Source organism: Besnoitia besnoiti, chromosome VIII (genome assembly GCF_002563875.1).
Source record: "Besnoitia besnoiti strain Bb-Ger1 chromosome VIII, whole genome shotgun sequence".
Lineage (NCBI taxonomy): Eukaryota > Apicomplexa > Conoidasida > Eucoccidiorida > Sarcocystidae > Besnoitia > Besnoitia besnoiti.
The window spans coordinates 2,481,447-2,496,451 of NC_042363.1; the positions used below are offsets into that span (position 1 = coordinate 2,481,447).

Sequence of the window (15,005 nt, forward strand, 5' to 3'; positions counted from 1 at the left end):
CTGCCTGCAAAAACCGAAACAACTCGCATACTTGTTGAAATAATACAAATAATCTGCTAGGTAATATTACTTCCTTTCTCTGCGCATCACACCTGCCGAAATGAAGCCCTTCATGCCATTTGTGTTGGAGCGACCTTTCAGCACAGGTGCAGCAAGTGCAGAGCACGATGAAAGCATGTATGAGCAACGGTGCGAGTATTTCATAGAGGGTGAGTTCACGACCAAGGAAATGGTAGATGCAGGGAATAAATCACGCCGCTCTCGATGTAGTGATGTGCGCATGAAGCAGGACTGCACGCCGCCTCGTTCTTCTCGTCTGTTGTGGTTCGTATACCAGAGGAGAAACATCTCTGGCAACTACGGGGCAGCTGCTTCTCTTCCGTAAAAACAGAAGACATGTTCCACCGACGCTGATAGATTGCCCTCCACGAGGTGACAACCACGGGCGCTTGCGCTAAAAAAACACAATGCGGCAGCGCGCACTTCCTGGAGCATCACCGTCATCTGCTGCGGGACTTTACGAATGCCTTACCAGGTGTCGCGGCTCATACGTCGGCACCGTTATTTGGACGGTGTAGGAAAATGCGGTTCCCGAGCCTTCTGCACGCATCACAATCAAATGTGTTGACAGACCTTTTAGGTTAGCATGTTCCTGGGCGAAACACTTTGTCAACGAGATCGTTTCACGGCTAGAACCTCACTCATCAGCTCGGATTCGCTTTCCGCGTCAATGATTGAGCAGCAGTCGTCTGCCTGCACGCGTACACATGGGGGCTACTCCACGCTGCTTACCGCACAACTACCCTTCCCATCACAAGTAGCGCCGGTCGTATCTTACTGTAGATGGCTGAGTATTGAACCGTGTGACTCCTGCGTAGCTGTGCCTTCGCCTCTGCCTTCGTTTGTCAACTGTAGACCACACACGCAGCACCGGTATTCCATGCGGATACATGCCCGGACGGCAAAAACGACGCGCGTGCGAATTTTTGTTTACCTCTAAAGCAAGCCACGTGGTGTGCAACCCAGAGCTAGAGGCGAAACCAAAGAGCTTGAGCGCTGCTTGGATCGTACCGGCGGCTGTTCTTCGCTGAAGAAACATATCGCATTCCGAAATGCGCACATCAATTAGCAACGCACGGCCACATGAACCCGTTTACTGAGCAGCAGAATCTTGTCCATTCAGCACGTCCAAGTTTTCAAAGGTTGTTCAGCCTGTGGGAATGAATATGCTTTCCGACAACAGCAGCACGGAAGGAGCCACACACAGTGGAAGGCGGTCCGGAAATCGGAGGGATGTCACTGTTGCTTCAGCAAGGTGATCCACACAAGACACGTCAGAGTGCTTCTGTCTGAATGGCAGCAGTCCTGGCAGTATTGACAGCCTTGCTGGAAAAAGTAGAATGTGGTAGCTTTCGCTGCGTTTGAAGAAGGGGGTACCAACGACGTGTGCATCAATATGTGTCCTACTTACTCGCGTGGTTCTACGTTCTCATACTGTTCGGTGCTGCACGCACAAGCACAGAAAAAGGCATCAGCGCAGGCGTATCCTGATCCGCGCACCCGGGGCTCATGCCGAAGATCGAACTCTACTGAGGAGGTCGCAATGGGCAAAGCATGTTTCGCCTGCTACGACGTAGGTCCATCAGCGCGCGATGGAGCTCCTGAAACCCCTCTCGTTGACCACAGGCTTCCGCTGCAGAAATACAAGCAGCAAGCGTTCCACTGCCGAGATGCGAAACGCGTCCAGGCACTTACTCCACTTGTCTCTCTGTCGCTTCCGCGTAGAAGTGGTAGTAATCTGAGCGCACCACACGTTGAGACAGGGGGGAAAGAAGAGAATAGAAGACGTACAACGACCGTCGTGAATGACCGTTACGCTGGATGTGGTCTACAGTGGCAGAGTGATCCACGTCTCGGCAGAGTATTCTACGTCTGACAGTCCAACCCTCGAGCGCTGCGCACACGTCTGCACTCTTCTGCTTTTGATATCTTATGCACATATGTGAGTCGGCGATATGGCAACACGACGCAAGGATATAAGAAATGGCAACTTGTCTGTTCCACGTCCATGGCCGCGTGCGTGATCATGCGTCATTGGGAGCTCAAAGCCCGGGAGCTGCTAGTCACCTTACCTCTCTGGGGAGTAGCCACCGCAATCACAAGACACAACACCAAAGCCCTCATTACGCAGCAGACGACGATCGATGTACCAAAACGACACAGACCATACGTCGTGCCATCTCAGTTCCAGAAAGCCGTCGACGATCGTAAGTCTGCCTAGTTGACTGCTGGAGAAAGCATGGGCTCCACTTGCTACTCGTGACTGTGTGGCTCTCCAGAACTGTAACTGCGTTTTCAGAAAACGAAGAGGGCTGGGCTCCTTCGGGAGTTGAAGCGGCGGACCCCCCTTGCACATGCAGCCAGCAAGATGCCCCATCGGCAGCGTAATGGCAGTCGGTTTGCCAGGCTTCCTGCCTACCTCTGGCAACGGTGGCCTAAGGGCAACAAGCGGTTGCGTCAACACCACAGAGAAAAGCAAATAAAAAGCTTGGTGACGATACCGGGATGTCACTGCGATAAAAATTACCGGAGTAGCCACAAATGGATTGCAGCTGGCTTGCTGTTAGTCACACTGTCCGACCGAGCTCAATACCCAGTAGCACGAGCGAAGGGTAGCCCGCCATCATAACCCGCTGACGCTATTCAGTGCAGTCCCTCTCTTGTCAAATGAATCAAGGCTCTCTTCTCCGTCCCGGCTGAACGGAAGTCAGTGTACATGCTACTCCCACCACGAACTAAGATTCTGGTCGCCTAGTAGCTGTTCCCCTCCCTGATGGATTCCGTCAGTCGATCATTCAGCGATTGTGTGCGTCCTGCTTACGTAGTAGGTTCCAGGAAATCGTCATCTGCCATATGTACACACAAAACACACATAGAACAGCTGCGTGAAAAGAATACAAAGAGCTTCCACTGCAGCGAGTAGAGCCTATACTAACAAATTTCGAGACTACTCAACGTGTTAATACAAGGCTGCTGACGGCAATCGATTCTGCTGCAATCCATGAGAATGAGTTGCCTGTCAGTTCTCGAAATGTGGACGCACACGCCTACGCGCGCTGCCGGCGAGTGTTCAGTCCCCAGATAGAAAATCTTAGAGCCGCACACAAACGTGACTCCAGCCTACAGGATGGCTTAGCTCACCTAGTTCGTCCTGCACACGCAACAGCGACCAGACTGGCACGCGATCCGTGAAGAGACACGACCCTCAGCGTCAAAGACTGCACAAACTTTGGTGCTGCATCTGACTTTATGAGCGACATGTCTGCCTATCAATATTCCTTCCGAGCGCCCCTCGTTATGCATCGGGTGCGACGCTAGCACAAAAAACCAAGGAATCTGTAGACGGCCAGATGTGACGTGGGCTCAGTCAGGAAACAGCTGCCTGACCCCAGGTCGAGTCTCTGATCTGGAGGCAATCGCGGAGTGGGAGGCCTTCCACGGATCGTACCAAGTCATCATATCTGCAAGCAGCAGGATTAGAGGACACGAAAGAGAAATGAATGCAGGCAGAGGGGAGGCAAGACGCCGAGAAATGCCGGACCTATCCTAGGTCCGATCCCTCCCACTTTGTTCAGGGCACAACGGCAGATAAATGCATGATTCGCATTCGCCTCCAGCCTGCATCCGCTACCGAAGGTGCCGTATCAGGCCCGGTGCAACACGTGGTATTCTACCGATAGCGTGGAGCGTACTGCTCGACGCTTCCCGTACGCCGCGGACTACTGCGACGAGGCAAAACTTCTGTCCGGCTTACTCTGGCGCCGACACTGTTCAGGACAAACCACACCCACAGCATCACAGGGCCAGAAACGATGAGCGACTCGTGACTGCACAGTGTATACACCCACGGACGATCGATATCATGAAGGGCATGTGACGATTGCTCGCTGCATTCACAGAACCGCCATCCCAGCGATGATATGGTGTGCCACACTGGTTCCATGAGATATGACACAGATACAAAAACTCGAGGCACTCGCGCAGAATCGGAGAAACAAAGCTAATGCCGAACTAAGTACGAGGAGAGACACCACAACATTCCGGAAACTAGCGCGGACAGCGCTTCCCTTGGAAAGCGAGACAGCATCGTGGGAGTCTGTATATGTCTGCTGCTCGCAATAATACTAAAGGCGGCGCCCTGGTGTCGCAGAAACCTACCGGGGAGTCCCAACGCCATCATTTGTGGCTTCACTTCCAGTGACCAGTGGAGTCTTTCCATAATGTCGACAGGTTCCGGCGGTATTGGCGGTGGCGGCCCCTTCGAAGCATGTCCATCAATGGTCTGCCCATCCACAGCGCAGCGAAGCCTGCTTCACATCAAAAATTCATGTCGGCACCACTTACAGGAAACTGGAGCCTTCACACCAAGCTTGCTAGACCTCTGAGCACCACGAAACCCTCAAGCCAGAGATGTCGCGCGAGACGCGACATCAGAAACAGACCTCCCACCACGAGTCTAAAAATAAAGATTCATACAGTGCTGAGGAGTGCCAGATCGGCGACGGCACCGTACACATTCGCATTCCATGAGTGGATTAGCTGCTTCGTAGCTTTCTCAGCCAGTAGTGCACATGATTGCCACCCCATCGCAACGTCCCCTGATGCATTTCTCAAGACGCCGCGGCTCCCATCTATGACGAAACGAAGATCAATCGATTCAGCTCTCATCGCGTAAGGCGCTCGACTTCCACCGCTGCAACATGATGCAGCCACGACGACCCCAAAACTCTAGCGAACCTTCGCGAATCAAACCCTCCTTCATTCCGTTCCTACGATAAGAAAAATCAACAGCACTGTGCGTGGCAAGCGCGTCCACGACCGCGCATGGTGCCAGCAGCGCCATGTCCACTGTCTTCTGAGCCTCAACGAAAACTACGAGGCTCCCCATATATTGACTGCTAAAGGAAGCCGCGCAGGTCATGCACGGCTTCCATGCGACAAATCAAAAAAAGGCCGGACGCGGAGCCCCCATATCTCCCCAAGGCCAGCTCGCCCGGAGTCCTGGTTGGGTTCTTGCGACTGTGCTGTAACTACGTCATTGTCTACAGACTTCAACAAGACACGAGCATGGGAACGGCACCTTGTTAAAAAGCAATCGACATCTGAGAAGGAGTGCAACGCCCATCATGCCGCGAATCAATCTACACGATCGTCCACCACGTGGCTCTACGAGCTGCGCAAAGGCTTCAAATTCTGAGGTCAACGCACGAAGCACTTTCAGGCGGCTGGTTTGTTTCGCTGCCCGATTTGCTCCCCTAACAAGGAAGCCAAACTCAGTGTGGGCATCTACGGGCGCACGTAGCCACAAGCCATGCAGCAGCACGGCTACGTGGGTACCTCAGCGTCGCGGGTGTGCCGATGGTGCCAGGCATCAGACGCGGCAGCGTACATCTACATGCGTCGCGCTGGAGCGTCAAAACACCGTCTACGGGTCGCCACTACACCCTTATTTTCTACCGCTCCCCCCTCATCGAATCTCAGAGAAATGAGTCGCTTCGCCTCGAGGTAGGCAACTATTGCTAGCTTCGAGTACTAGTGACATACTGGGGGCCTGTACGCATGGGAGACAAAAGGTTCAAGCAGCAGGCGCATAGCGCCCACGCGGACAGTTGGAGTGCCGTCCGACACGCGTTGGATGGCTGAAGTACCGCCGTTCGTCCTTGCGTGTGCCTGTATCTGAACCCCGCAGAATCGGGCAATGCGTCGACGGCCGAGAGCTCAGCGTTCTCGCAAGGTGTGCCGCGAAGCCATAATGACACGACTGCTGCCCGAACTTCCTGTCCCGAAAACTATCACTCGCGACACCTTCCGCCGCACTTACTTTCCCGCTGGAACCGGGGACCGCAGCACATGGGCGCAACAGATGTTCGCAGTGCGTTCTCGAAACAGAACGAACTCTGCACCGCGCGTGACGCACAAAAAAATCCGCTACATCTTGCAACGTGGCTGCCGCATCCAAACTTACAGGGCGATCGCTTCGTTTTCAGAGAACGCCACTTCTTGTACGCCTTGACGCTCACGAAGCCAAGCGCAGCAGTAACGGCGATGCCCAAGGCCCTGCGGGTGCACAGAAATGGACAAGCCCTAATGAGAATTCCTACACTCAAAAGCGATGCGATGGGGCATCGCGGGAGAGAGTGTGACGGAAGTCAATCACAAGCAGCAGGTCTATTCCACGAAAGGCGTGTCAAGTGAGAAAGGACACGACGCAAATGCACACGGTGTGATGCCCAACCACACAGAGTTGAGGGTTTAGGATTTAGGGTCGCAAGGAATGGCGGGTCCGCTCTTGAATGACACGCAGTAGTTCAATTGATACTCTCTGCAGCGGTCGACCTACTCATAGCGTCTCAAGACAGCTTGACGGGAGTACACTGCAGCTCTTTTTTCTCCAGGAGAGATAGGCGCGCCTCTACTTATTTTCAAAATAATATCACCCGAAATTTGAAAGATGTGCCTCCTACGAAAGGGGCCTCGGATGTTACCAGAGTCATGAAAACGTTACACCTAAGGGACTCGAAGACCTCGGCGAGACAGAGCCTCCCTTCGGCTCAGTGATGCGCCGATGCTGCAGTGAAACCTATCTACGAGCTACGACTACTGGAGTGGGGGAGAAAGCATGAAGTCTTCCGTTAAAAATGAGCGTTGACCCTTCTGGCAAGAGTGCTCCCGAAGAAGCCTCATAGTCCGCTCCCGTCGTGTGCACACAATGCATTTTCGAAGTCCGTCCCATGCAGAGTGTTTGGAGACTCCACGGCAGAACGCGGGCGGATAGACGCACATTTCCCCCTTCCTCGGGAGAGTTGCAACAGTGGGGGAGAAGAAACAAGCATCTAGTTGTGTACCGTCCTCCTACCGGACTCTCCGCGACAGGCACGGAAAACGCTTCACGCCGTGCCTTGAGGGTGACGGGCATTACCGCCAGTTCATCGAAACGACGGCGTAGCCCCTGTTTGAGTTGCGCTTCAGTGCAGCAACGGGTCACAACTATAGCGCAACATTCGGACCCTTTGAAGTCTGTTCGCACAGGCGCTTACATGAACAAAAGCTTTTTCTTCAGGTTCTTTCCACGCGATGATGAAACTGCCCCTCGCGCTCGCCCTGCAGAGGTCCGTGGCTGTTGCCGTATCGCACTGTAATGCCACCACCATTTCCCTTTTCGCCCTAAGTCGTCTGCCACTGTCTCTGCCGCAGGCTCATCCTCTGCCGCCATATCCGCAGCAGGCGCAAATTGAAACGCAGCCTGGCTGCGGGTCCCTGCTTCGACGGCGGCGCAGGCTCCAGGTTGAAGACCCCCATTGGGTACAAAGAATGAGGAAAAAATCGCCGGACAGAGAACAGCAACGGACAGAATCGCTGCTTGGTTGCGAAGGAAGACTCGGCGCAGCTTCTGTCTGTCTTCAGAGGCAGGTAGGGAACAAACGGGTAGGCTCGGACATTCTCTCAACGACGCCGGGGCAGCCTCCCTACCGTCTTCACGTGCACGCGCCTCATGCGCGGATTTCGCATCTACAGTTTGCCTCGTCCCCATTGTGTGCATAGGATATCCTGACCAGATCTCCACGCGGGACACAGGTCTCTTCCCCGTGCCAGGGGCGGCGACAGTTCGAGGTGGTACCAAGCGAGAGGCCACACCCCCTGATGTTAACAAGCAAACTGGCTACCTCTCCGTCTACTTTGCGAGAAGGAGATGCTCAAGAACCCCACGTATTCCAAGTACCTGCCTGGCAATGCCGGGTCGTAGGGGGTCACACAATGCAGCATGACGAAAGACGGCACCAGTTAAAGAAATACTGAGTCAGAGCACAACTGTGCCCTGCCAAAAATTCTAGGCGGAAGTTAGCTTTTCTGCGCACGGCACATTTCAGGAATCCCCACGAAAGGAGCGCACTCTATACGAAGTGTCACAGAGGCGTCTCAGGTGAAGCAACTGCACCGCAACACTTGGAGTGTGGTGCAACAGGGAAGACGTGCATCGTCAAACCGCGGCAATCTTTGGAGACCCGCTGTCAGGGGGAAGTTCGGCTGCATCTGCTGCAAAAACACAACACTACTCTGAACAGTAGAGGCGCCAGAGCGTCGCGTTTCTGTAGACGCGCAATCGAAACCCGCTCGCCAAATGTGCTTATGGAAACGCGACACGTCCACCGTGGGTAGACTGAGCATTGGCAGACGTCAGACACCTAAGGCAAGCGAGAAGAAAGACAGCCAAGACGAGCATGATTCAAGCATGATATGCAATTTACATCGCTCGGGTCCCATGTTGAACAGACTGTGTGGCATCTTTCTGGTCCAACGCAGAGCTTGCCAGCGGCATTGTTGAGCGTCAGAGAGCAGCGTGCTGCCAAGGAGGACGATGCGGCACGTGCCGCGCTGCGGCCGGTTCGGTGCCAGAACCGCGTGTTTCCGAGGGACACTGTATTCGCCTTTGACACCTACTCTGTCTACACCTCTGTTTTCACGGAAAACACACTTGGTTCTGAGAGTCCGTATCTGGGCTCCGACAGCGTGGAATCACCAACTTCGATGCTTCATGCTCAGCCAGCTCCGGCGGTGAAACAGCTCAGACGTCAGCCCCAGCGCGTTTGGTGTTAGATCACTACAATGGCGTAGCCGCCTAGTCACCGGATATAAGGCTAGAGATGCAGCTTACGGCAGGGCAGAAGCAGGCACGCTCTCGTAGCTTGTTCAGGGATAACGCCGTGACCCTGGGAAGTGCAGTTTACGCGAATTTTTGCCCTCATTCGTGATTCGTCGTGTTTTCGTGGGGGATGCGCCGGGGACGGGGTGTCGTTCCTGTTGAAGACCTCGCTGGTGGTCTTGGGATGCGAAGTCGTCCAGCAGGTTCCGTTGCCCCCCGCCTTGTTTCGGGTTAGCCGTACAACGCTGGACGGCCAAAACAATGCCGAGCCCTACCTTCTGGGACCCTGCATGGCTTGCCGATCTGTTTAGACATGGGCTCCTGGCCATTCTGCTGACTTTAGTGGGTTTTTTGTAGTCGTGCACGCTTACGCACCTGCCAACGCGGGCTCGTTCGCCGTGGCCTTGAACGGCAGGCATCCCTGAAGGACGAAACAGAAGTAGCACTCGGTGGCTTCTGCTCCATACAGAGCGATATCGTCAGTTGTACGGCCTGTGTGAGTCTCACGACCTTCGAGAACAGTTTAGCAAAGCGTCTCGGCCCCGTGTCGTGTGTGGACTTCCCCTTAGGTAAAAATGTACCCGCGAAACGTGCGCTCCAGTTCGGTGCCTGCGGGGGTGACCCGGAAGTTGTGCTGCTTTTACTACGCAGTGATGTCATAGTCCTACTCCCAGGTTTATTGCCACTGATGGACACCTGGTGGTCACCCGTGTCTTGTTCGTGCGTAACTCCTCACTCAGCCATGTGAGAATGTGCGCTTTAACACGAACGTGTCCGACATCTGTTCGGTTGGCGGTGAAGGATATTTTCTCTTCGGATCAGGCACGGTGTGCCCGGTTGCGCTTCCCACGCTTCAAGCATTCACTCTATTGCTTATGAGAGTCCCGCAGGAAATAGGGTGTTCAACATTTGCGACGCATATGCCACCAGCGGCGCTCGCGGGACCACATTCTTAATTTGATCCTTGCAATGGAAAGGATCAAATTCCCCACCCAGCCGCAACACAAAGCTCGCCAGTTCAATCGTTCTCAGCTAAGCAGCCACCCCCCCTCGCGCCCGCCTCCCCCCCAAGCGTGAGTTTGGGGAAGACCGCCGGCGTTGAACCACCACTATTTTTCATATTGTCGCAGGCCATATGCAGGAGGCATTATTATCACACCGTAGACCCAGTCCGAATGTGCATCCACAGCAGACTGCGTGTGGCGCGGTTTGCATGAGACGAGTGACCCAGTGGAACGATGGGCGCATTGAAGGAGCAGATGTAAGCGAGCTATCCACGCGAAAGTACAAGCTATATCTGCAGTGACATCAAGTACAAGCTGTATCTGCAGTGACGTCACGGAGCCTCCTGCATGCGCAACGGATCCGCGCCCGGGAACGGCGCGCAGGGTGCGGGCTGGCGAGTTACAATGACCCGTGGCAGCGCACGCCACAGCGGCGGCGCGCGGACTGAGTGTCCGCACGAGCGGGCTTGCTCGTCAAACAAACCAATAAAACGGACTGCATCTTCAGCGCAGGACTCCTGGTAAGACCATCATCTGAACATAACTGACCTGTCACTGATTACGAGGAAGGACGACACCCCCTTCAAGTTATTGGGGCGCCACTGATGCGAGTCTCGCCAGTTGTCGCCACACGCGCAATCAAAACGAGGGCCTTTCAGGCGTAGCAGGGCTCAATCTTATTTTTGTTGCTGTGAAAGAGCGGGAAGCCTTCGTCTGCCAGAACGTGTACGCGTGAATGCGGGACGCGCTTCCCGCCACACACGCAGGGCAGTCGACAAAACTGCAGGTACAACCTGCGTGCTCTAGTGTTCGCTGATATCAGCACATTTTGACAGACAAAAATCCCCACCCGCGCCCAAAACGAGATCCCGTTCGCCCGCACTACCCATCCACACCACGCAGGGAACCCGTGACCTGATTGTTTCGCCGTGACAGCAGTGCTCCAATGCGTCCCTGTGTGTGCTGTGTAAGCGTCATCCCTCGCTGAGATCGTCATCAACTAAGTTCCACTCTTGCAGCGCCTCTTCGCGCGCGCCCTGCCAGTCCGTCTCGGCTGCCAGTCGCCCTCTCTGGGGCGCGGCGCCGCCTCTGGGCTCTGCATCAGCTCTACGATCTACAGGTCGCAGCCGGAGGCGCTCTCTGTCGCCGCCCTGCCCAGCACCCGCGGGAGGCGTTACCGGCCTGCCCCTCCGTCGATGGTCTGGGGGGGATCTCCGCTGCTCTTCGCTCAGGTCTTTCGACAGCGCCTGGGCGTTGCCGGCGCTCCCGCCCCCTGGAAACTCTCTGCGGCTCCGGCCCCCCCTCGCCCCCCTTCGACTGAAAAGCTGCTGGCTGCGCCTGTCTTCGTGGCCAGGACCGAAATACGGCGACCCCCCCTCTCGTGCCGGCGAGGACTCAGACTTCTGCTGCGGGCGCCGTCGACCTCTGCCGTCGTCGCGAAAGTTCCTCCATCCCCCGTCCCCTGCGCGAGCGCGCCACACCATCCGCGGAGCGCCGCGGTCAACCATTCGCCCCTCGTGGCTCCGAGGGCTGGCCACTCGGCTGGCGCTTCTGCTGCCTGCCTCTGGGCCGTCGGCGACGGCGCGCGCGGCCTGGCTGGCAAAGCCGTCCTGCTCCATCTCCTCGTCGCTGCTGGTGATCGCCTCGTCCGCCCAGCGCCTTCTGGGCTCCTGGCACGCCGCGTCGGCGCCCGCGCGCTCCGGAGACCCTTCTGGGCTCCTGATAGCCTCTCTGGCGTTCCCATCCTCGTCCTCTTCGGGGTTCTCTGTGGGGATGCCGCCCTCCGCGCGCGCACGCTCGTCGTCAATGTCCGACGACGAAGGAGCAGAGGACGTCTGCGGGGAGGGAGCCGGCGGCGGCGCGCGAGGTCTTCCTGAGCTCTCCTTCTCACACGCCGCGGCCGCAGACGCAATCATCGCGGCGGGGAGTATGTGCCTAGTGCCCTCTTTCGGTCGCGCATGCGACCCCTCCTCAGTCGCGGACCCCGCCTTGACCCCCGCGGCCGCGTCGTGTCCCCCTGGAGCACCCCAGTTGGTCTCTGCGGCAGGGACTGAGCTGCCGCGGCCGAACAGCGCGGAGAACCACGAGCCTCTCTGCTTACGGGCGTCGCTCTGTCGCGCCTCCGATCTGTCGGGAGGCGCAGCGCCTTCCCGCCCACTCTGCTCTGCCGCCGCTGCCTGCGGAACTGAACTCGCGCGCGACGCGGCGGAGCCGGCGCGCGAGAAGGACTGCGTGGGCTCCCACGGGTCTCGCTGAGGCAGCCGCACTCGCACCTCTGCGCCTTTGGCGAGAAATGTGACGGCAGTTTGCATGGTCACCACAACGAGCACGAGGAAGGACGACTGGAAGGGCAGGTAGCGGAGCAGGTTGTGCTCCTTGAGCAGGACGTCCACGAGTGAGACGCCTGAAGACGCTAAGAAGTAAAGCACCCAGTAGAGCCTCTCAGACAGCGCCGAGGGGCGCGTAGAACTCAGTGACACAATGGCGCCAAAGAGCGGGCGGCCTGCGCGGAGATACACGAGCACAGGCGTCAACACAAACTGCGGAAGGAAAATCAGAAGGACTTGGGGAAGGTAGAGCAGCACTGCGAACAAACCGGACAACCAGGACTGAGAACTGAAACCGAGGGCATGGCACAGCGCGTCGGCTGCGTAGGAAACCAGGGGCGAAGCCGACGCAGGGGTGCGAGAGCCTGGCAGACTGCCGCGCGACGAGGGCGAAGACGTTCCCTGTTCATTCAGGGAGAAATTGGAGGACGAGACAAAAGGCAAGAAGAAAGAAAAAGCCTGGCGGAGGCCGCGGCCGAGAGCGGTGCGCGGTGGGGAAGCGGTGCCTTGCCGCGAAAACGCCGGCGGATTAGGCTCTGGGAAGTAGAAAATCCCTGAAGTGGCCGTTTCTTCCGAAGCATCCGCTCCGTGAGAGGGGAGGACGAGAGCGACGCCGAACAATTTAGTTGAAAAAAAGGAAAGAAGCGCAGCCAAGCCCCGAATCAAGCGGAACGCCGCGCGGTGGACGGTCGGCTGCGAGGGCCCTCCGGAGATCACAGTCAGAACTGAAAAGAGAGAGAGGACGTGGTGCGGCAGCGACTCAACGAAGGGCACGTAACGATTCAGCAGCGGCAACTCTGCCACGAGGTTGCACGCAGCTGCACACAGAGAGACAGACACACACACGCGGGACATGCGTTCCACGATCTGCTGTATCGGATGCACGCCCTATGCAAAGCACATGAAAGTCCAAAAACCCAAGTCGCTGCCGAAAAGTTCAGCGGCTGAACACACTGGCGCCGCGGATGCCTTCGCTACAGGGCTCGCCCCAATCCCCGAGCAGTCCACACCCTCCGTATTCGTGCTGACAGACGCTTTGCCTCACAGCAGTTCCGTGTTCCCCCCCCCCCCCCCGCCCATGCGAGACGACTTACTCATGAACACCCACACTTCGAGCCAGAAGGTGAGGCGCATCCAGACGTATCTCGTCTCCCCGGCGATGGCCTTCGCCACCTCGGGGTCGCAGACGGCCTTCGCGTCTTGCATCCAATCGCCGCGAAGGCCTTCTTCAGCTCCCCGGTCTCCGCCTCCGCCCACGGCCGCGCGGCACGCCTCCTCTCCACCGGCGGCAGCTCCAGGGCTCGCTCGCCATGTCGACGGCGCCCAGCGCCTGAAGCACGCCCATCCACCCTCGGTGGCGGCAGCTGCGCCGGCGGAGTCTCCGCCTTGAGTCTCGGCTTTAGAACGCGATTTCGGCGCCGACGCTCCCTGCTTCCGCTGTCTCAGCGCGTCGCCTTGTCTGGAAGCGCCCAGAGAGACAGCCGAGGCGCCGGCGGTCGAGAGGGACGAATCCCGCGCCTCGCCTCCAGGGGCGCGGCCTGGCGGCGGTCCCTGGGGTTTGCAGAACTGGAGAATCGGGTGGAGGCGCGGCAGGTACACGTATCTCGATAGGCACGCGGCTGTGCCGAAGGCCACGAGGGGATGCCACAGGACCTGCAGGAGACACTGGAGCTGTTCGCGGCGCGCAGGGCCCAAGATGAGAAGCATCCCGAGGTAGAAGAGACAGGCGAGCACGAAGGGCGCCGACGCCGCGACCGCGGCCGTCACGCGGACGTACCAGCGACTGACGCGGCGCGCGGCGCGGCGTCCAGCAGCCACCGCGCGAGACAGCGTGCCATTTAGGTACAGGAGAGAGAGAACCACGGCCGCGAAGGACACACCCGCAACGGCCGCCTGGTGAACCCGGGAGAGGTCGAGGTAGCACGCCCACAGGTGAAGCAAAGCGGGGCGGCAGTAGGGCCAGAGAAAGTTCGCCCAGACAAAGAGGAGACGGAGACTCGCGACGAGCAAGCGGCCGCAGTCAAGAGACAGTGCGAAGAACGCCAGCACTACAGAGTTCGACAGCAGAAGGACAGAAGAGAAGAGAGACTGGAGCAGGTCTGCAGGGGCGCATGCGAGAAACGCGTCTACAGTTGCCAGGTGCTCGCGGGGGTGCGACGGCGTCTGGTGCAAGAAGTAGAGAATGCAAAACACCGGATACACGACCCAGAGGAAGACACGGAACGAGGGCACGAGAAGACGGCGCAGGAGAGCAAACACCGCGACAAACGACTTGGGAATCCCTCGACAGAAGGGCTGGCACGGCGATGCGTGAGAACGGGAAGGAGTGCAACGAAGAAGGGTCATGATGCCCGCCGAAAAAAACGGAATCGAGAGAAGGGGTTGCGAGGCTGGAGGCTTCCAGGCCGTGTTCAAGGCGGCGACCACGCGCTCCTCTCGAAACTGCGTGGAAAATGGAAAAAGAGATTGCGCCAAAGAATTCGGCAGAGGGCGCGCGACAAGACATAGAACGTGTACCTGCCACAGACATGAGGACTCGGCACGGTAGACGGCGAGCACGCCGTGACACGCGAATCCTTGAGTTTGCGGATGTGAGACACTTGTGAAAAAAAAAGGTTTGCTTCGAGAGTCTCACCGCTCTGGCCTTGTTACCGAAAGAAAACAGCCAGTGTTCGCATTAGAAGGACCCAACTCCACGCGCGCCTGCACAGATGTAAATTCCGCGAGACACGTTGAACCCGCTTAGCCAGAAAGCGGCGCGCCAGTCAGCAGGGAACTCCGCAAGACGAGAGGCGTGGTAAGGAAAAAGTCACGCAAGCGTCGACAGTTCTGCGTGGTGCCTAGGGAGGCCGCACAACAAGCGAAACGCGGTGGAGCAGCGCTGTTTAGCATCTCGTTCCCGTCCGTGACACGCTCGCGGCTCTTTCTTGAAGGCGCGCAAAGTCTTGTGCGAGCCCACGCCGCGTATATCGC

General features: G+C 57.4%; 3 protein-coding genes across 3 annotated transcripts; all 3 read right to left on the reverse strand.

Annotated features, from left to right (window-relative positions):
- Positions 1 to 1,467: 1,467 nt before the first annotated feature.
- Positions 1,468 to 2,184, reverse strand: BESB_084740 (uncharacterized protein; the record flags this gene model as incomplete). The annotated part of the gene is made up of 3 exons (XM_029366824.1): positions 1,468 to 1,504; positions 1,756 to 1,798; positions 2,133 to 2,184. The coding sequence occupies 3 exons, from the start codon at positions 2,182 to 2,184 to the stop codon at positions 1,468 to 1,470; spliced, it is 132 nt and encodes a 43-aa protein (XP_029217284.1).
- A 3,395-nt stretch (positions 2,185 to 5,579) lies between these two features.
- BESB_084750 (uncharacterized protein) lies at positions 5,580 to 7,591 on the reverse strand (the record flags this gene model as incomplete). Its single annotated transcript, XM_029366825.1, has 3 exons — positions 5,580 to 5,611; positions 6,026 to 6,117; positions 7,098 to 7,591. The coding sequence occupies 3 exons, from the start codon at positions 7,589 to 7,591 to the stop codon at positions 5,580 to 5,582; spliced, it is 618 nt and encodes a 205-aa protein (XP_029217285.1).
- A 3,088-nt stretch (positions 7,592 to 10,679) lies between these two features.
- Positions 10,680 to 14,378, reverse strand: BESB_084760 (uncharacterized protein; the record flags this gene model as incomplete). The annotated part of the gene is made up of 2 exons (XM_029366826.1): positions 10,680 to 12,850; positions 13,127 to 14,378. 2 exons carry the CDS (start codon positions 14,376 to 14,378, stop codon positions 10,680 to 10,682), a joined length of 3,423 nt encoding a protein of 1,140 aa, XP_029217286.1.
- Between the last annotated feature and the right edge of the window lie 627 nt (positions 14,379 to 15,005).